General features: G+C 40.7%; 1 protein-coding gene across 4 annotated transcripts in view; it reads right to left on the bottom strand.

The window, feature by feature from the left end:
* tpm2 (tropomyosin 2 (beta)) overlaps positions 1 to 16,995 on the bottom strand; it is a 118,519-nt gene extending 101,524 nt beyond the window's left edge. Inside the window, exons 1-2 of one of the 4 annotated variants that reach the window (XM_039759582.1) lie at positions 16,648 to 16,995; positions 12,948 to 13,073 (exon numbers count right to left, since the gene is read on the bottom strand). In XM_039759582.1, the coding sequence (XP_039615516.1) occupies positions 12,948 to 13,073; positions 16,648 to 16,761 (240 nt within the window). In that variant the 5' untranslated portion in view covers positions 16,762 to 16,995. The remainder of the gene's footprint in view (positions 1 to 12,947; positions 13,074 to 16,647) is intronic. The other 3 variants (XM_039759580.1, XM_039759579.1, XM_039759578.1) reach the window with 3 other exon arrangements.
* Positions 16,996 to 20,441: the final 3,446 nt, after the last annotated feature.

Below are 20,441 nucleotides of genomic sequence, written 5' to 3'. Positions count from 1 at the left end.
GCAGGAAAGCATGAACACTGAGTTCTTCCCTTGCTGCTGTCGAGAAAGTAGGGTAACCTTTCCGTACATAGACCCTGATGTCAGCTGCAAATGCTCCCACACTCTCACCTTCACGCCGATGTCGGTTTGTCAGCTCCTCCCTGTTGTGTTCCGCTGAGGTTCTCTGTCCAAAACGACGGGTGAGAGCATCGGTGAGGGCCTGAAGATCACGACACTCCTCAGGCGGCAGGTCGATGAGTACCTGAAGTGCGGGACCCTCCAAGGCAAGGGCCAAGTGTGTTGCAGCTTCCTCGCAGCTCCAACCATTGTGAAGAGCAGCCAGATCCACTTGTGCAAGGTATGGCTCCAGGGGCGTCAACCCGCTGTATCGTGGCAGCTTAGCGGGTGACCGTGTGGGGAGGACCGGCCGACTGGTGATTTGGGGTGTCGTTGCGGCAGCTACAGGTTCATTCCGGCCGTGCCTAGAAGATCGCAACACTGTCCGGGGAATACTGGCACCCTCAGGCCAGTTTGTCCTTTTTCTCCGTGCAGTTCTGCTGATCAGGCGCTCCAACATAACGCTATTTTCCGAGATGGCACGCTCTATTTCTTCAAGACTCTGTTCCATGACGGCGTCTTCTAAACAGCCTGGTCTCCCACTTCTGACACCAATGTAGCGACCCGTGGAGGAGTCTTTTAAGATTTCGAGCCGAACTCTGCCGTGCACCTCTCGAAGCTGTCGGCTAGCGGCTTGCCAGCGTCATGCACGCAACTGCACCCAGCTCTTTAAGAAAGAGAACACTCGTGCCCCATACACCGCACGACTCCGAGTGTCTCGGTAGTTTGCTTAGATAACATCTTAGCAAATAAACAGCTCTGTCCTGTTGTATCTTTTATTACAGAAGATAGTCAGAAACAAAAGCTCAACATTATTACGCGGCCATTGCCAAGGTCAAGCACGAAGACACATTTCAATAAATTGGTACTTTTTACAAAATAAATAACCCCTGGACGGCGATGACCCAAACCCACCCAACCAATTAAATACAAACACACCATTATTTACAACACAAATGACAATACGTAAATTCCGACATACAATAAGCTTTTTATAAATTACCCATAATTTCCCACAAACTATTTACATAAATTACCCATGAGGCGTCACTCCGCCAACGCTTGCTGCCGGGTTGTTACAATATTGTTTTTTTGTATCAGTATACTGCTGTTGGATTATGTGAATTTTCCCTTGGGATTAATAAAGTATCTATCTATCTATCTATCTATCTAAAAAGCCTTAACCACTACACCACACTGCCTGATTTGAAGTAAAGCAAACATGTGATTGAGACTTTCAACTTTACTTTAAGGCATGGGTGTCAAACTCATGTGGCTGCAGGTTTTCATTCTAACCATCTTCTTAATTAGTGACCAGTTTTTGCTGCTAATTAACTTCTTTTGCCTTCATTTTATTTAACTTGACTCAGGCCCCTTAGTTGTTTCTTTTTCCTGAACTAGCAGTCAAACAATAAATGAGACACAAAATGAGCCGCCACGTGAGCAGCTCACCTGTGCCCATCACACAATATCTGAAAATAAAGAAAGGCGGAGGTATCGGTAAGGTTGATCTCCACGGTCACCAAAATAATTTGACGGCATTCTTAGAAAAAACAGAACATCAACAGTTTTAGAAACGTCTGCTGTGGCAGAATGAGAGCCGTGGAGTTAAATAACGGGTTTAATTAACAGCAAGAACAATCGGCTTCTCATTAAGGAACTGCTTGGAGTGAAACTGGTTGAAATTTGAAGCCCCAATTTAGCTGGTCGTCTGTTGGCTCATTTCATGTCTCATTTCTGTTTGGATGCCATTTAATTAAGAAAGGAATGAATTCATAGGCCTGAATCCTTGAAAACAGGGCTATTACGATGGAGGAAAAAGATGTTAATTAGCAGTGAAAACTGGTCACTGATTAGGAAAAGGGTTAGAATGAAAACCTACAGCCACTGCGGCCTTCCAGGCCTGGAGTTCGACACCCCTGATAAGGGGTTTACCAAAAATATTGTATGACCTGTTCTGAAATGACAGCTATTTTTCTGTATAGTGTAGTTAACTTGTACAAGTTGCAGGATCCTTCTTTACAATAAATCAGTGTTGCTTTTTTAAACAAATTACTAAATAAGAGAATTAATTTTTCAGAACGGGGGAGATTGACTGAAATACGTTACAACTCTTCCAAAAACACGCAGTTTAAGTTAACTGCTGATTCTAAACTAAAGCTCTGGTTATGTGACTATAGGTTTGTCATTGTCCCCAGTGCTGTCCAGATAGTCTGCAGCTCAGCCCTGAAATGATCTGAGCATTTTCAGCGATTAACGTGGTATTCGCAGTTAGATACTTACCTTTTCAAGTCGACTTCTGTTTTTATATGTCTGAGGCACGGAATATGGCAATTGAATCGTGAAATGGAAAAAGTACAAAGTCTGCTAAATACTGAGTTAAAAGCTCGACTTTTGCACTTAGAAAATTGATTTCTTTTCACTGCGCTATTCCCATGACGCGCCATTAACCGAACGGAAAAGATAATGAAAACTACACATTTAAAATTCCTTCAGAGAATGGAAAACAAAACCACTTGAAGTGTGGCGCCTAAGCAGAAACCTTTAAAAGCAGAGAATCAGGGCGATGCGCTTCTTTCAGTGACTCAGGGGTTAAGTACTGTCACGTGACACTTCATTCGCGTTCCTCCCGCCCAAGAGCCGCGCGCCACCGGCCACGTCTCCGTGATAGAAGCAGACTGATGCCACTGTGCCATCTACCGGTACAACATGGGAGCGGCACCGCGTTCTGCGAGCGAAAGAGAAAGGAAGACCGCTTTGCCAGTGAGTAATATACTGTACTGTACTTGTCTATGCTAAGGGGCGGAGGTTTGGGGCCAGAGGCACGTTCTCGACCTTAACTAAGACTGGCAGTACTTGGGTGTGCCTGACTTCGGAAAGATAAGCGTGAACAAGCAGAACTTCGGCACAACACACGGGCAGGGACATTAAACAACGCGGCCGATGCTGTTTGCACGATGCGATCAACGCTGCCCGATCGACGTACTTTAGTTTTACCCAGTTGTTTTATATTGCACCTTTCACGAGATACTCTGTCATTTCCCAAAGTTCTAAAGAATAACACAAGGAAACCCATGACGGGCTTAGAATGGACACAGATGTGTGTTAGAAAGTAAAGTGGAAGACTGAACACTTTGATGTTTACGTGAAATATCGGTATTCACGTAGACAAAAAGCTGCCCAATGAAAAGGCTGCGGGAAATTTAAGAGCATCCCACACTTCTATTTTGCTTTCCCTTAATTATATGAGTAACATGGGGTTGTGGGATCTTTTCAAGATCCTCTGCACTATGCCTGTCAAAAATATATTGTCCAAAAATCTTGAAAGATAAAAAATGCACATTGTGTAAGTGCACCTGTTTAAATCATGATATACCCTCTTATTAGGAACACCTGCTTGTCCTTGCAATTATCTAATCAGCCAAATGTGTGGCAGCAGCACAATGCATATGTAGATACAGCTCAGGAGCGTCAGTTAATGTCCACGTCAAATACAGTACCAGAATGGGGAAAAAAATGACCTCTGTGATTTGGACCGTGGCATGGTTGTTGGTCCCAGATTGACTGATTTGAGTATTTCTGTCATTGCTGATCTCCTAGGATTTGTATGCACAACAGTCTCTAAATTTCACTCAGAATTTTGAGAAAAATATTTGGTGAGTGGCGGTTCTGTGGACAGAAAGGCCTAGCTATTGAGAAAGGTCAGAGGAAACTTTTCAGACTGGTTTAAGCTGGCAGAAAGGACGCAGTAACATACAGTGCATCCGTAAAGTATTCACAGAGCATCACTTTTTCCACATTTTGTTATGTTACAGCCTTATTCCAAAATGGATTAAATTAATTTTTTTCCTCATAATTCTACACACAACACCCCATAATGACAACCTGAAAAAAAGTTTACTTGAGATTTTTGCAAATTTATTAAAAATAAAGAAATTGAGAAAGCACATGTACATAAGTATTCACAGCCTTTGCCATGAAGCTCAAAACTGAGCTCAGGTGCATCCTGTTTCCCCTGATCATCCTTGAGATGTTTCTGCAGCTTAATTGGAGTCTACCTGTGGTAAATTCAGTTGATTGGACATGATTTGGAAGGGCACACACCTGTCTATATAAGGTCCCACAGTTGACAGTTCATGTCAGAGCACAAACCAAGCATGAAGTCAAAGGAATTGTCTGTAGACCTCTGAGACAGGATTGTCTCGAGGCACAAATCTGGGGAAGGTTACAGAAAAATATCTGCTGCTTTGAAGGTCCCATTGAGCACAGTGGCCTCCATCATCCGTAAGTGGAAGAAGTTTGAAACCACCAGGACTCTTCCTAGAGCTGGCCGGCCATCTAAACTGAGCGATCAGGGGAGAAGAGCCTTAGTCAGGGAGGTGACCAAGAACCTGATGGTCACTCTGTCAGAGCTCCAGAGGTCCTCTGTGGAGAGAGGAGAACCTTCCAGAAGGACAACCATTTCTGCAGCAATCCACCAATCAGGCCTGTATGGTAGAGGGGCCAGACGGAAGCCACTCCTTAGTAAAAGGCACATGGCAGCCCGCCTGGAGTTTGCCAAAAGGCACCTGAAGGACTCTCAGACCATGAGAAACAAAATTCTCTGGTCTAATGAGACAAAGATTGAACTCTTTGGTGTGAATGACAGGCATCACGTTTGGAGGAAACCAGGCACCGCTCATCACCAGGCCAATACCATCCCTACAGTGAAGCATGGTGGTGGCAGCATCATGCTGTGGGGATGTTTTTCAGCGGCAGGAACTGGGAGACTAGTCAGGATAAAGGGAAAGATGACTGCAGCAATGTACAGAGACATCCTGGATGAAAACCTGCTCCAGAGCGCTCTTGACCTCAGACTGGGGCGACGGTTCATCTTTCAGCAGGACAACGACCCTAAGCACACAGCCAAGATATCAAAGGAGTGGCTTCAGGAAAACTCTGTGAATGTCCTTGAGTGGCCCAGCCAGAGCCCAGACTTGAATCCGATTGAACATCTCTGGAGAGATCTTAAAATGACTGTGCACCGACGCTTCCCATCCAACCTGATGGAGCTTGAGAGGTGCTGCAAAGAGGAATGGGCAAAACTGGCCCAGGATAGGTGTGCCAAGCTTGTGGCATCATATTCAAAAAGACTTGATGCTGTAATTGCTGCCAAAGGTTTATCGACAAAGTATTGAGCAAAGGCTGTGAATACTTATGTACATGTGATTTCTCAGTTTTTTTATTTTTAATAAATATGCAAAACCTCAAGTAAACTTTTTTCACGTTGTCATTATGGGGTGTTGTGTGTAGAATTCTGAGGAAAAAAATGAATTTAATCCATTTTGGAATAAGGCTGTAACATAACAAAATGTGGAAAAAGTGATGCGCTGTGAATACTTTTTGGACGCACTGTAGATAATCATTCTGTACAACTCTGGATGAGTAGAAAAGCATCTCACAATGCACAACAGGCAGATGGGCTGCAACAGCATAAGACCACATCAGGTTCCACTCTTGTCAGCCAAGTAGACAAAGCTGAAACTATAGTGAGAACAGGCTCACCACAACTGGACAAAGACTGGAAAAAAAACACAGCCTGGCCTGATGAATCTTGATTTCTGCTGAGGCACATAGATGGTATGTTCAGAATTTGGTGACAACAGCATGAATCCATTCACCCAACTTGCATTGTGTCAACAGTCCAGGGCTGTGATGTAATAGTGTGGGGAATGTTTTCTTGGCCCAGTATGGGCCTGTTAATACCAGTCAGTCATCACTTGAATGCCACAGCCTATTTAAGTATCATTGCTGACCATGTGCATCACCTCATGGCCACAATGTACCCATCTTCTAATGGCAACGTCTAGCATGATAATGCACCATGTCACAAAGCAAAAATTGCCTCAAACTGGTTTCATGAACAAGACAATGAGTTCAGAATCCTTCATTTGCCTTTCCAGTCACTGGATAAGAATCCAATACGACACTTTTAGGATGTGGAAAAATGGGTGAATCTCAGTCTGAATGTGCAACTGACAAATCTGCAGAAATGATGTAATGCAATCATGTCAACATGATCTCAAAAGAATGTTTCCAGCAGCGGGGAACCGAGGATGTTTTAAGAGGAAAAGGGTGCTCTCCCCAGTATTAGTATAGATTTCCTAATAATTTGCTCAGTGAGTATATAATGCTTGGTCATCCACACCAGAGTTTGCACATTACAAATGTACTACAATTTAGGGCCATCTACTGGTCTAAGTCCTTTCTGACTAATAGGCAAGAGTTTGTTAGTCAAATTGTTTGAAATAAACGAGAGAGAAGAGTTCTTCAGAGTTTAATCAGCTTGTAACTTGGCTCAGTTAAATCAAAATGATAGACTTAAACTATTTAAAATTAAACTGCAACAAAACTGAAGTCATGCTTATTGGTATTAAAGATCAGTTTAAGAGAATGAGCTCTCTTTCAATCACTCTTGGTGATTATATCATCATACCTTCTTGTGCTGGAAGGAATATATTGGTGTCATTTTGATTCTTCTCTTTCTTATTCTACCAACATACATAACAATACAAAACTTTCCTTCTTCCACTCGTGTCACATAGCCGGTGTTCACTCATTCCTCTTGTTTTCTAATGCTGAGAAACCTATCCATACTTTTGTTACATCTCGCATCGACTACTGGAATTCCTTACTGGCATTGGCCTTTCTAATCTTTTTTCTCAGCTACTCTGATGCAAATGTCCTTACACAGACCTACAACAGTGATCACATTAACACTCATTCTGCTTCATTATCACTGACTCCCTGTGTCTTGTAGGATTGAATATATAAATCTACAGTACCTCTTCCCATGAGCCTTTAAATGGCTTTGCACCGGACTAAATCAGTAGCCTACTCCATCGCTATACTCCTTTCAGCCCAAAAAGGTTCACAGATTCTAGCAACCTCACTGGGTCTCAAAGTGACCTGTGCTCTGTTGGTGATAGGGCCTTCAGTTGTATTGCACACAGACTTTAGAACAATCTTCCTTAATTAATTAAATGAATTTGCCCTAAAATTTCTGACCCTCTTTCTCAGTTTACCCGCTGTGTCTAGGTGCTCAGGATGACATTCATTTGTACCACAAATTCTGTTATTTTTATTCTGGTTGATTCTCTCTTATTCTAAATCAGCACTTCCCGATTCATTTTATCCTCGCACCCCCTGTGACTGACGAGGCCGATTTCGCACCCCCTTGGTTTGAGAAGAAGTATGAAAAAATATGAGGTTAACGCAGAAAAACAGATCACCAATTGAAACTTTATGAATAATGGATACTTTATTTGCCATCAGTAATTGTTTTGGTAAAGCCATACTCAGTGTAATCCTCCTTCCATGTTCTAATTTTTTCGTGACTAGCCATGATTAAATGAACGGTAAAAAAGTAAGAGCGAAGCGAGGGTGACTTATTGAGGCAGGCAGGCGAGAGCACAATAGAACACGGGCTCGATGTGGTGTGCGTCAAGTCGATCTAAAATGCATGATCAGATTCGAAAAAATATATCTTTTCAAGTTCTATTTGGATATAAGCAGGTTCTATTTAGTCGACAGAAATATCTTTGGTAGGAATGTAAGTTGAATTTAGTCTTTAAATTTCTATGGTGAAGAAAAATTTATGCAATGATGACTAAATTTAACTTACATTCCTACCAAACATATTTCAGTCGACTAAATAAAAATTACTTATATTTAAAATTTAAATAGAACTTGAACAGATACGATAGTTCATAATACCCACACAGCACTGTAAGAGCAGAAGCATTCCTTTTTAACAAGCAGAGTATTCACTGATACGAAATAGCCTGCCCATTTAATTATTTAGGAATGGATAGATAAATTAAGATTTTATACAAATAATGTTTTTCATTTTTCTTCCTCAATGGATTCTGGCACCCCCAGCAACAGTTGCTCGCACGCCCAATCGGGAAGCGCTGTTCTAATGCAAAGTCTTGTGTTTCCAGTATTTCTCTTTTATGTAGGGTTTATGTTGATATCATTTAGTATCCATTGTTGAGTATTTGATCTTTTTTTCTGCTTTTTCCCTGTTGTTCATTTTTCAATTTTTGTGAAGCACTTTGAGAATGTGAAAGGTGTTGTATAAATAAAATTTACTATTATTATTGTTATTTACTACTATTGTTGTTACAGCAAAGTCAGAGTAAGGGAGTAAGACTTGCAAAGTATGTCACAGGTAGGAAGTAAAATGGGGACATTCTGGTTTATAATCAAATGCCTTAAGCACTACTCTATACTGCCTGAAGAATCCCAGGAATCGAGACAATCATTTTCTTTTCTGGGGACAGATAACTCATAAGGACACACTATACTGTTGACCTTAGAGGTCTGATATAATGTTAGATAAATGCTGGATTAGTGTACTCCACCTGCTGACCTCTTGTAGTCAAATATTGCTACAATTTAAATCATCCATCTGTTTTCTGATCCTGTTTTCATTTCAGGGTAGTGGGGAGTTGGTTTCTATCCCAGCAGCACTGGGGCACAAGGCAAGAACCAACCGTGGATGGAGTACACGTTCATCATGGGGAAAACTCACTCTCTGTCTCGCTCTCTCTCACACACACACACACACACACACACTTACTCAAAGCAGGCCAATTCAGAGTAACAAGTAAACATAGGGTGTGGAAGAAAGGCTGGAGTTCCAAGAGAAACACAACACCTTGGCATATGGAGAACATATGAATTCTGCACAGAGAGAGAGTACATTTGTAAAAATGTGAACACAGGACTCTGAAGCTGTGAGATATGTTTCTATCTTATATTGATTGCTGATATTATCCACATGTGATTCCTGAGGGTCTGAAGTGGCTGGAGGATTTAACTTTAATCAGTTTCTTAATAAAGCAATATTTTTAGGAGCTTAGTTTTAGCTAGGGTGACACGGTGGTGCAGTGGGTTCATTTCCCGGGTCCTCCGTGAATGGAGTTTGCATGTTCTCCCCGTGTCTGTGTGGGTTTCCGCCGGGTGCTCTGGTTTCTTCCCACAGTCCAAAGACATGCAAGTTAGGTGCATTGGCAATCCTAAATTGTCCCTAGTGTGTGCTTGGTGTGTGTGTGTGTGTGTGTGCCCTGTGGTGGGCTGGTGCCCTGCCTGGGGTTTGTTTGCTACCTTGCACCCTGTGTTGTCTGTGATTGGCTCCAGCAGACCCCCGTGACCCTGTAGTTAGGATACAGCGGGTTGGATAATGGATGGATGGATAGTTTTAGCTAACTTGCTTGTTACAACTGAAAACCTTCAACTGCCTACTGTAGTTTTAAACTGCTGCATTTAGGTTTTAATCGTTGCCTTTTTTCTTAAAGTGCCATCAGTTCATAATGTGGTGAAAATGACAAATCAAGCAATCAGATCTGCACCTAATGTGCTTCCATTTAAAGCTGCGAACATGCATCATGAAGTAATAATTTGCTAAGTGAATATGTAATGCTTAGTCATCCACACCAGAATGTGCACATTACAAATGTACTACAATTTAGGGCCCTCTACTGGTCCTCTAATTCCTATCTGACTAATATGTAAGAGTTTGTTAGTCAAATTGTTTGAAATAAACGAGAGAGAAGAGCAGAACCACAAAACATATGAGTAAATTTATCAGAAAAAAAAAAAAAAAATTTGTCTTGGAAGTATGAAAACAGTAACAAGCCATATACGCAAATACCAGGTTTCATTATTTGTTAGGCCTGGCTTATGATTACTAAACTGTTGCAATGAAAACCTGCAGCCACTGCAGTCCTCAAGGACTGTAACTGAGTAGCCCTGCTCTGTTCTGTGCTTTGAAAGCACACTCCACAAAGCTGCCACCTGCTGACTATTTGTCCTTCTTTAACCAAAGCCAAGACAGCGTGTGGGGATTATATTAACGGCTATTTAAGCATCATCTGATGGCTTTTCTTCAGTCACTGTCAACAGAAGACTTTTGCTTCAGATGCGTCTCAAACACAAAACTTGGTTTGCTGGGAGGGACTGGAGATGCTAGAGAGTGATGACCTTTCCTTGATAAGCACAGCTGCTGCTGAAGGATCATTGGCGAGAGTACGGAGCAGGGGTATTAGTGGAGCTTTCATAGCATGGCACTTTGCCAGTGACATGTGGTGACATGGGTCTCCCTTTGATTTATTTAGTGAGCTTCTGAGAATTCACATTTCAAATATGGGATTCCGAGCGGTTCACTTAGTCACTCGATGTCCCCTGTCTTAAGACAGGACTACTTCTTCTCCAGCTGGGATTAAGGGAACCACAGACTGGAAGTTTTGAAGGAGCCAAGTGTACCTTCTAAGGATGGAATAGGCAACCTTGGGGCAGGACAGGTGGAGTGCTTGCTAGTTTTCTCTACTCCATTTTCTTTATGATAGATGAATCATATATAACCTGAGGTTGTTGGGGCCTATCTTGACTTCACTGTGCACAAGGCTGGAAATAGCCCTGAACAGGGCACCACTTCATCACAGGACACATCCATACTGGAGTACACTGGTCACAAGGGACCAGTTTAAAACTTTCAATGAGACTAACCAGCGTCCTTGGTGATGTGGTGGAAATCCAGAGGGGAACTCACACGGATATGGGGAGAAAGTACAAACTTCACAAGCAAAATGAGCATGCAAGAGATTTGACCCCATTCAGGTTTTCTATTTAATTAAATGGTTTATAGCGTCTTTAAGTCATCAGTTTTAAATGAAAGGAGGAAGCAGGCTTAACTGGCTCTCCTTTGAAACAAACTGGAGAAATGAAGACTCAATCAGAACCATTACTGAAAGCAAAAAAATATAATCGGTTCAGGCTCAGGCAAAAGCAAAAGCAAGGAACTGTCAGCTGTCCTGAGAATACAAGCAAGTAAGAATTTCATTGTACTATGAGCACTGTGAATTATGTACACGTGACAATAAAAAAATGTAACTTCAGAGATTTAGCTCAACAAAAAAAGAAATGATAGTAAGTGAAGAAACCCCATATGAGTATCCTATTTGAATTTACAATTGTGACTTATATAGTTAAGAAAAAGGCAGTATCATCCACGCTTAGTGGCTGCTTCTTAGGTAAAGCCAGCTCAAAGGAAATTTGTCTTCAACAGTTTAAACCTTTGGTTTATTGACTCAACCAGGTGTGAAATGTGTAATACAGGGTGGCTTGTTCATTGCCACTGCAGCAAGCAGTTTCCTTGTTCTTAATTACCTGGTGATGAATCTTTATTCGAATAGCCTATTCTGCTTCATTCCACAGATGCTCAGCTGAATTAGCATCTGGTGAGAGGCACCTACATTAAGGTGAGTTCACTGTCTTGTTCCTGGGGCCTTTCAGACCCTTCCAAACCTGGGCACACTGCTGCTCCGAAGAGACACTCCTGATCAGTTACCATGTTCCGATATCCTGGAGCATTCAGGTTCGTTTCGATAGATCAATAGTGTGCACTGAAAATACATCCCACTGTATTGCACAACCACCACCTTCACCCTTATGCACTGTTGACACCCGTCAGAATGGCTCAAATGATTTCTAATTTGCTTCATCAAGAGTTGAGATTCATCAGATTAGTTAATGCCTCTCCAATCCTCTAATGTTCAGTGTTCATTGTTCTTACCATACTGATGCTGTGTCTTCTTATATTTAAATGACGGGAGTCGTCAAGTGCTAGACACAGCAGTGATAAGGTAGAATGAGTTGTACACTCTCTTCTACCCATTTTGATGTTAGCGTTTTACAGGTTGTTTCACAATTAGTTATCCCGTATGCCTTCTGCACTGCACTGCTAGGCTGTTAGGCATCTTGGCAATGTTAAGCTGAACCCTAGTGTCTCTGTGCAAGCACGTGAAAGGATTATACTTACATTAGCAAATATTTTAGGTGTGACTGTGTCCTCAACTAATAAAACACATTTTATTAAGTACCTTTAACATAGCAAAATGCTTTTATAGTTATATTTCAAGTAAGTTATTTAAAATGCAAATTAAAAAAGTAAAAAAAAAGCACACAAAACCTACAGGGTGACACAGAAAAACGGGAACTTTTGAAATGCGTAGTGGCAGCCATGTACAGTTGGCAGCACTGCAGAACAGGGACCTTGAGCTGTAAACAGTCTCGCCATTTAGTAATCAATGCAAGGCAATCAATGGCAGCTGTGCAAGAATTGTTCGGTAACCGTGTCATTTCAAGATTCGGTGACATTCCCTGGCCCTCAAGATCACCGGATTTGTCCGTTTGTGATTTTTTCTTGTGGGGCTACCTTAAGAGTCGGGTCTACACGACTCGGCGACGGACACTGAATGAACTGAAACAAAGAATTCAAGTCGAAATTCGTGGTATCCCAGCTGAGATGTTGCAGCGATCAATGGGGAACCTCAACAGCAGATTGGAAGAATGCATACGTACAGGAGGACGCCATGTAGAGGACGTCATTTTCAGACACTGATAATTTGGATTACTGTCTCTTAACAGGCAAGTTGTAATGGTTCAATTGCTGTCAATACATTTTTTTTTGTTGGATTTCTTCTATTTTTATTGGGTTTTTCCAAAGTTCCCGTTTTTCTGTGTCACCCTGTATTTTGTGGTGTGTCCCTGCCCGCACAGAATTTTGATATACTTTAGAGCACTTGAGTGCGATTCTGTCTGCACTGACTATGACGAAGCTAATAAAGGAAACATTCTGAATTGGGAAGGGACTAACTGACAAAATCTGCAGATTTCTCTGGTCAACGTCTCTTTTCCAACCACTTAATGTAATGTGTAAATGTCTGAAATGCTTGGTACGGTTCAGGGCAAAGTCCATATGAATTGGTTTTTGACAAAAAAAGTAAATACATTTCATATCAACTTACATCAGTGGCTTTCTTCTCTGCCTGCTCCAGTTTCTCCTGGGCATCTTTCAGCGATTCAGAGTACTTGTCTAGCTCATCTTCAGTTCCTTTAAGTTTCTTCTGTAGGCCCTGGAGCTCTTCCTCCAACTAGAGAAGATGTAAAATGAGCATAATAATTTATTAATACATCTACTGTTAGGTGTACTTGACAGAAAAACATTAAATACAAGTACTGGACACTGCCACTGATATCCATCCATCCATTTTCCAACCCGCTGAATCCAAACACAGGGTCATGGGGGTCTGCTGGAGCCAATCCCAGCCAACACAGGGCGCAAGGCAGGAACCAATCCTGGGCAGCGTGCCAACCCACCGCAGGGCACACACACACACCAAGCACACACTAGGGACGATTTACAATCGCCAATCCACCTAAACTGCATGTCTTTGGACTGTGGGAGGAAACCGGAGTGCCCTGCGGCTGATAATTGTAGTTAATGGCATATTTTGCTAAACCTCATTGAAAATCACTTTTAATATGAGGAATAAGAATAGCAAATCATAGAAATGAATGCATGTTTGTAGATCCAGAATTCAGGCTCTGAATCCCGTGTCCAGTTGCTGTTGTTGTGTGCAGTTGACTTGTTCTCCCATGTTTGTGTGTTTTTTGTGTGTCCTCTAGTTTTCCTAACTCACTGGAAAAAGAAGCACAAATATGACCTCAGTTGGAATTTTAAATTGGCACAGTGTGACTCGGTTTGTGTGCCTTATGAATATGAATCAGATTAAACAGGTTTGAGAATGTTATGTGATCAGTAATGCAATTACAGTATATGATTTACAAAGAAGGAGAGTAACAATAATTTAAATACATGATAATATATAAAAAATAAACCTATGTACATTTACATATACAAAGAAACATGTGCAGTGCTGCTGCCTCTTGGTTCCTGGGTTCAAGCCCCACGTCCATATTCTATCAGTGTGGAGTCTGCATGTTTGTTTTGTGGGTGCACATCCCCAAATAAGTGCAGGTTAGATTTACTGGCAACTCCAAAATGGCAGGAGAGCAGCTGTGTGAGTTCCAGACTGGTGGCACTGTGTCCAGGTCTGTCAGCACAGGCAAAGACGGACTTGGATTAAGTGAGTTTGAGAAAGTTCAATTAGGTCTAATTTATACATGGCTTCAACAATGGCTACCACTGCAGTCCCTTGTATTCTGCTGCTTCTAAATGAGTCTCATGGGAGCGGGAGCGGCTCACGTGGTGGACTGGCACCCTTTGCAGGGTTGTTTCCTGCCTTATGCCCAATGCTGACAGAATAGATTCTGGACCCCGTGTCACTGAATTATACTAGGAAGATGAAAATAATGTGTTGGTTATATCTATACACTTTATTTACAGTATGCATGAATATACAGTAAGTTCTGGAAAGCACTAAATAACTGATGGATAAACGAAGAACAAGAAATACTGTATTTTGTGTGAGGCTTGTGCCCGTTACTTCTCAAAAACCCCACAGCTTAAAGGATCGACCTTAAAATAAGGAAGGTTTGAGTAGCCAGAATGCTACAATAAAAGCAAGTGTAATATTGTAGGGTAAAATAACTTTTGCTTTCTATAAAAAGATTAGATTAATGGTATATTATATACAGTATTCAATTACAAAACAAATGCAGTTTTTAACATAAATAAAAGCTAAACCTGTTTAGAATTTTCTGCGAATGAAATAAGTACCTTTTACAATTTTAAAAAGATCACACACTGTTTCTGCAGGGTATTGAATAGTTATTCAATATACCATTCCAAACGTAATGTTTTTATGTTATTAAAATAAAATTATACACCATTAATGTAAATTTGATTTATTGCTTTAACTCAGACATAAGTGGGTGATGCATGATTTGTTTATTGTGTAAGCATTAAAATGTCACTGCCTACTTAGTTGTGGCCGTCGTCTTCTCTCCGTGAATATAAATAATAAAAATAACAATAAAAAAAACTTACTACAAAAGAATTTTTGTCTACATTACTGTCGCATAGTTGGCTGATGTCAAGCCCCGGAATAGCAGAGCATTTCACTTCACATTATGTCACAAATGGGAGACACAGCTGACAATGACCCTCAATCCAATTGTGCAGTGCGCTGCCTGCCTGCCTGCCTGCCAGACATTTAGGCTTAACATATGTCACCAAAAGTAAGAGCTACAAGCATTTCTAGGAAACATTTTTATCATTGGCTTCGATTTTTTCTCCCTTATTTAACCAGAAATACTACAGTAAGAAAAACATAAAACTCTGTAGTAACAAAACAAGCCCTCTGCTGCTAAAACATCAAAACAACAACCCAGATATTATGGTGCAGACATATATGTGTCAGTTTGGTATTTCTTTCATCCAGTTCAAGATACATATTGTGCGCTGTTTCTTGATGACTTTGTAGTTAGAGGGCAGAGTGACAAATGAAACCGTTTTTATACACGTTATATTAAGTGGGACTGGAAGGTTCTTTCTTTTTAGTTATTCAGGTGTGGTCAGACCATAACGTGCGTATCTACTATATTCATCAATTTATTTAATATAGCTTTTGTAAAAAAAAAAAAAATCTAACATTATATAGTGTCTTATCTATCTATCATTATATAGTACCTCATCAATCTATCGATTATATAATGCCTTTCATCCATCCATCTATAGATTATATAATGCCTTTCATCCATCTATCTATCTATCTATCGTGCTTACAGCCCCAGCGTTCAAATCCTAGCCCAGCTCCTGTTTAGAGTTGGCAGCTCCTTTCTTTTCTGTGCCGCACGGTTTTTTAAAATCTTGCTTTGCTGTCAGTTTGGATGGAGGTGCATGTTAATTAGCGACTGTACATTAGCCAGGTATTGATATGCGTAGGCGTGTGAATGAGTATACCCTGACGGTCATCCTTTCTGGAGTTGGTTCCAACCTTGTGCCCAAGTAATGCCCAGGTACCAACAGTCTCCAGTCTAGAAAACTGAATAAGCTTAGTCGTATGTAATTGTAAATATCCTTTAATTATCTTCTACTATTGGATGGTTTTCTGCGTACCGAGATAAGGAATTTTATCTATAGATATAGGTTTTCACATTCACAATAGAAGCATTTGAAAATCAACATTTATTGATAATCCTAACCCAAATGTGGTAACTTGTATTCATTTGTCCTTGTTTCTATTCGTGTGTTTAGAGATATTTCGTTTTTTTTTTTTTTAATTTGGTCAATAAAGCAAGAGCGATCACTTAATAAAAGTAACTTGAAATATCTGCTAATAATGATAAAATATTGAAAATATCTTTTTTTCTTACACCCTTTTTAGGATTTCTGTAAGTTAACTTACAGGAAAAGTTTTCAAGTATTCAACAGTGCCGCGTACTGATATTTGCCCACAAAGCACCACGTCGTTGCACACAGGGACCCACCTATCTACTTGCACTTGTTCAGTGCATCCACTCCGATGTAAAACCCACTCTGGCTCTTGCATCAAGTCGGTTAACTCCTGCGCACGGTCGAATTTCTGTATATTTCACTGCATTTGTTAACGACCCACGTTTCCATCTTCGCAATGGCTCTTTGATTATAGTGGATATTTTGAATAAAGTTTTCAATGCGGACTCTCCCAAATGTTATGTTTTTCTTACTTTTTGATTCAACCCTCAACAGCGATCTGGCTCAGCTGCCCTGTCTGTCCTCACCTGTTTGACTTTATCCTCAGACGCCTTTTTATCTCCTTCGGCTTGCTCAGCTCTGTCGATGGCGTTTTCCTTGTCCAGTTTTAGCATCTGCATTTTCTTTTTGATGGCATCCATGGTGACTTAGTTGTTTATCGGACAAGCACGCGTCTGAAACAGAGAAGGCTATAGGTGTTCAATGAGCCGGAGAGGAGAGCCTAAACACAAAATGAGGGGTGAGCACGCCGCAGCTCAGGACATAAAACAAAGCTTGTCTTGATTTGGTAAGAAGGAAGGCTGGAATTCTCCGCAAAGCAACCCAAGACTTTTTTGGAAAGTAGCTTTAAGGTGGCAGTGACGCCGGGCGGCGGCGATTTGCTCTCTCACAACAAGTAGACGATTCAGAAAGAACGAAAGAGCTTTTTCCATGTTTGGGCGCATCTCCGATTTCTCCTATCGTCCTCATCCTATTCACGGCACAGAATCCTAAATATATCACTAGGCTATGCTTCACCATTGTGGTTAATTCTTCTTCTGAAAGGTAGTATCTAATGATACTGCGGAGTATTTTTTTTTACCTGGATGGTATAATCGAGTGAGGTATCCAAAAAAACTAATAATCACCTGGCGGGACAGGACACTTTTCAATGAGTGTGAAGGAGCCCCCAAAGAGGCAAATGAATCCTGCTATCTAGCACCCTAAACATCTGGATAATGCTGCATGGAATCTGTTGTCAGTTTCCCGCTGAGGTGACATAACAATGTCTAGATAATCTGGGGGTTTATATTTCAGATAACATCAAAATGTTATTTTTTCCTTCTGAATGTCGGAAAATGTGCGTATTTATTTATTTATATAGCTATTTATATTGGATTTATTAATTCCGTAGATGGAAATTCTTCCTGTTTTTCCCATTTCAAAGCATTCCTTTAATGTTGATTTATTTAATGATGCACACTTGGAAATAATTTTTCTCATCTATATTCTGTCTCCCAATTAAATTATCCACCTTGTTCAATGTAGTGATCCAATTCTGTAGACAGTCCTTTTTTCTTCAGTACATGACACATCAGGATAGTGGGATCCTTGTAAAGTGTAATAATTGCAACAATAATATTGGTCTTTCTTCTAATTATATATATATATATATATATATATATATATATATATATATATATATATATAATCAATGAAAAGTAATGGAAGATATTGCGATGAGACCAAAATGTAAGATATGAATTTTGTTTTAGACAGACTTAGCTCGGTATTTGGATGCAAGTCCATCCATCCATTTTCCAACCGGCTATATCCTAACTACAGGGTCACGGGGGTCTGCTGGAGCCAATCCCAGCCAACACTGGGCACAAGGCAGGAAACAAACCCCGGGCAGGGCACCAGCCCACCGCAGGGCACACACACACACACACCAAGGTCAATTTAGGATCGCCAATCCACCTACTGTAACCTGCATGTCTTTGGACTGTGGGAAGAAACCCACGCAGACACGGGGAGGACATGCAAACTCCACCCAGGGTGCTACCCACTGCACCACCGTGCCGCCCTTGGAAGTAAGTCAGTAGACAAATTAGCTGAAAAATATTATTATTAAATCCAAATGAAATTTTACACTTAATAACAATGTAAATGAATGATGTATTTATATTTTCTTGCGCATATTGCACTATGCTTTTTTCCTCTTGTTTCAGGTATTTCATATATTACGCACGTCTACATAGCGGTTGTATGTTTGGTACCCATGAAGAGAGGTAAACTTTGCTGTTTATTCAATATCTCTGACATTAGCATTCTCCAGTTTTCAGTACTTAAACGGACAAGGACTCGTCATTTTTAACATAATCACTTGACAACTCTCAGTTTCCAGCTTCTGCAACAAAAAAAAAAAAAGATTTTATACCCACGGCTTTCAAATCAGTAATTAACGCCACGTATATGCCGACTGGGCACGGGCTCCACTGGCATCGGCACTAACCTTTACGCCATAGTGATGGGTGATTCATCTCCTAAAATTTTCTTTTTTTTTCTACTTCAGACAAACTTGTGTTTTTCTTTTAAATCAAATCCCTAATTCTTCACTTTTCCCTTTTAATATACAGTAGTTGTATTTTTCCAGTTGCTCAATGTACCTTCCCTTTTTTCCTAATTAGCACTTCTTTGAAACAACATTTTGATGTCCTCAGCACTGCTGAGCTAGTCACATAACAAGGTCTGGGCTAAAACACACGTCGAAGTACTTAATGGAGGCAGCAGAAATGCTGGCGGGCATGACTGGACTGCACAGTGAATTCCTTAAACCCTAGATGGTGTAGTGTGAAACAGCACCTTCCTAAATCCTTCCTCGTTTGCGTCAAACTACTTTTAAACTTAACTTTGTGCAGGATGGATTTAGTTTTCCTGTGATGACATTTTTTAAATACTTTCATTTGAAGACTCATATCTTTTGAGAAATGAGAATTCTTCCTGCAAATTGAAGACAAAAAAAAAAAGACCATTATGTTTGGTTGATCAGTGGTGTCGAGGCTAATTTAAAATCATTTATTGAAGGCTATTTAATAGACAGTGGCTGCACGGATGGAAAACGAATCATTTTGTTACATTTGTTTTGTGTAATTTTTACTCCTTTGATCACAGTTCCCACACAGTGCCTTTCTTACCTACTCAACATGCTTTGCTATGCAGCAGGGAACCACTTCATCCACCTATGGAGCATCCACTTGGATGATGCAACAGCAGCCATTCTTGCACCGGTATGCTCACCACTTAAGAGACGGGATATGATAAGGGGTCCAGAAAGACCAGGCCACGGTAGATAGGATATCAGGGTACATCCTACTCATTCTGAACGATGCCCAGTGCACTTCTATAATGGCTGGTGCCAGTTTTTACAACAGGATATCCCCTGCCCTACACAGAGACATTGGGACCACACACTGACTACAGGGTATGTCCGCCCTGGTGGTCTTCTCATCACTTTTCCAACAGCAACCCAAGTTTTTCCTATAGCTGGTCTCTCATCCAAGTACTGCCAGACCCCAACATGTTTAGCCTGTTCTTGATTCACGATCGCCTGTTCTTGGCACAAGTGGTATCAGTTCCCACTTACGCGAGGAGAGCAATGAAAATGTGACCTTTTTGCGATATTAGGAAGGTTGCTAGGATTATACTTCTTGTTAAATAACTTCAGCTGCTCATTTTTTAAATGAGAAATCAGATTACTCAAAATAATATTTTCTATGCATCCATTTCCAAAATTTCAAGTTCACTTAAAGGAACCAAAGCTTATCCTGGCAACATAAGGTACAAGGCTTGGGGGGTGAGAAAGTCTGGACTGTATGACAGTATAAACGTTTTACCTCCCAGTCCAAAGATAAGAATTCTGAAACTGTTCTTGGCAGCACACGCTTTCACAATCAACACTAAAGGCAAGCCACAAGATTTCTAATTCACATAATGAAGCAATGATTGCGTAAAATAAAGAACTTTTAACTTTACATAATAAAATGGAAACTTACTTGACCATGGTCACCAAGAACAGTTGTGTTTTAGTTGTTTCAGTACACCATTCTGCAGTGCCAGCAATTAATTCCCATCCACATTTTTCTTTTCGGAAGGTCAAAACAGACCGAGGACGACTAGGAATCTTGAGTCCATTGACCATCTTTTCTTTCAAGTTTGTAACTTTTATTAAATGCTGATACTTCATCATAAACACATGGATTGAGATGGCACAGCAAATTACTTCTTGTATGCCCAGTTTGCCCGTTTGAATTACCTTGTTTTCAATGAATAAAGAAAAAAC

The sequence above is a fragment of the Polypterus senegalus genome, chromosome 7, assembly GCF_016835505.1.
Source record: "Polypterus senegalus isolate Bchr_013 chromosome 7, ASM1683550v1, whole genome shotgun sequence".
Classification (NCBI taxonomy): Eukaryota; Metazoa; Chordata; class Cladistia; order Polypteriformes; family Polypteridae; genus Polypterus; species Polypterus senegalus.
The sequence above is the reverse complement of the archived record's forward strand: the minus strand, read 5'-3'. Positions and strand labels throughout refer to the sequence as shown.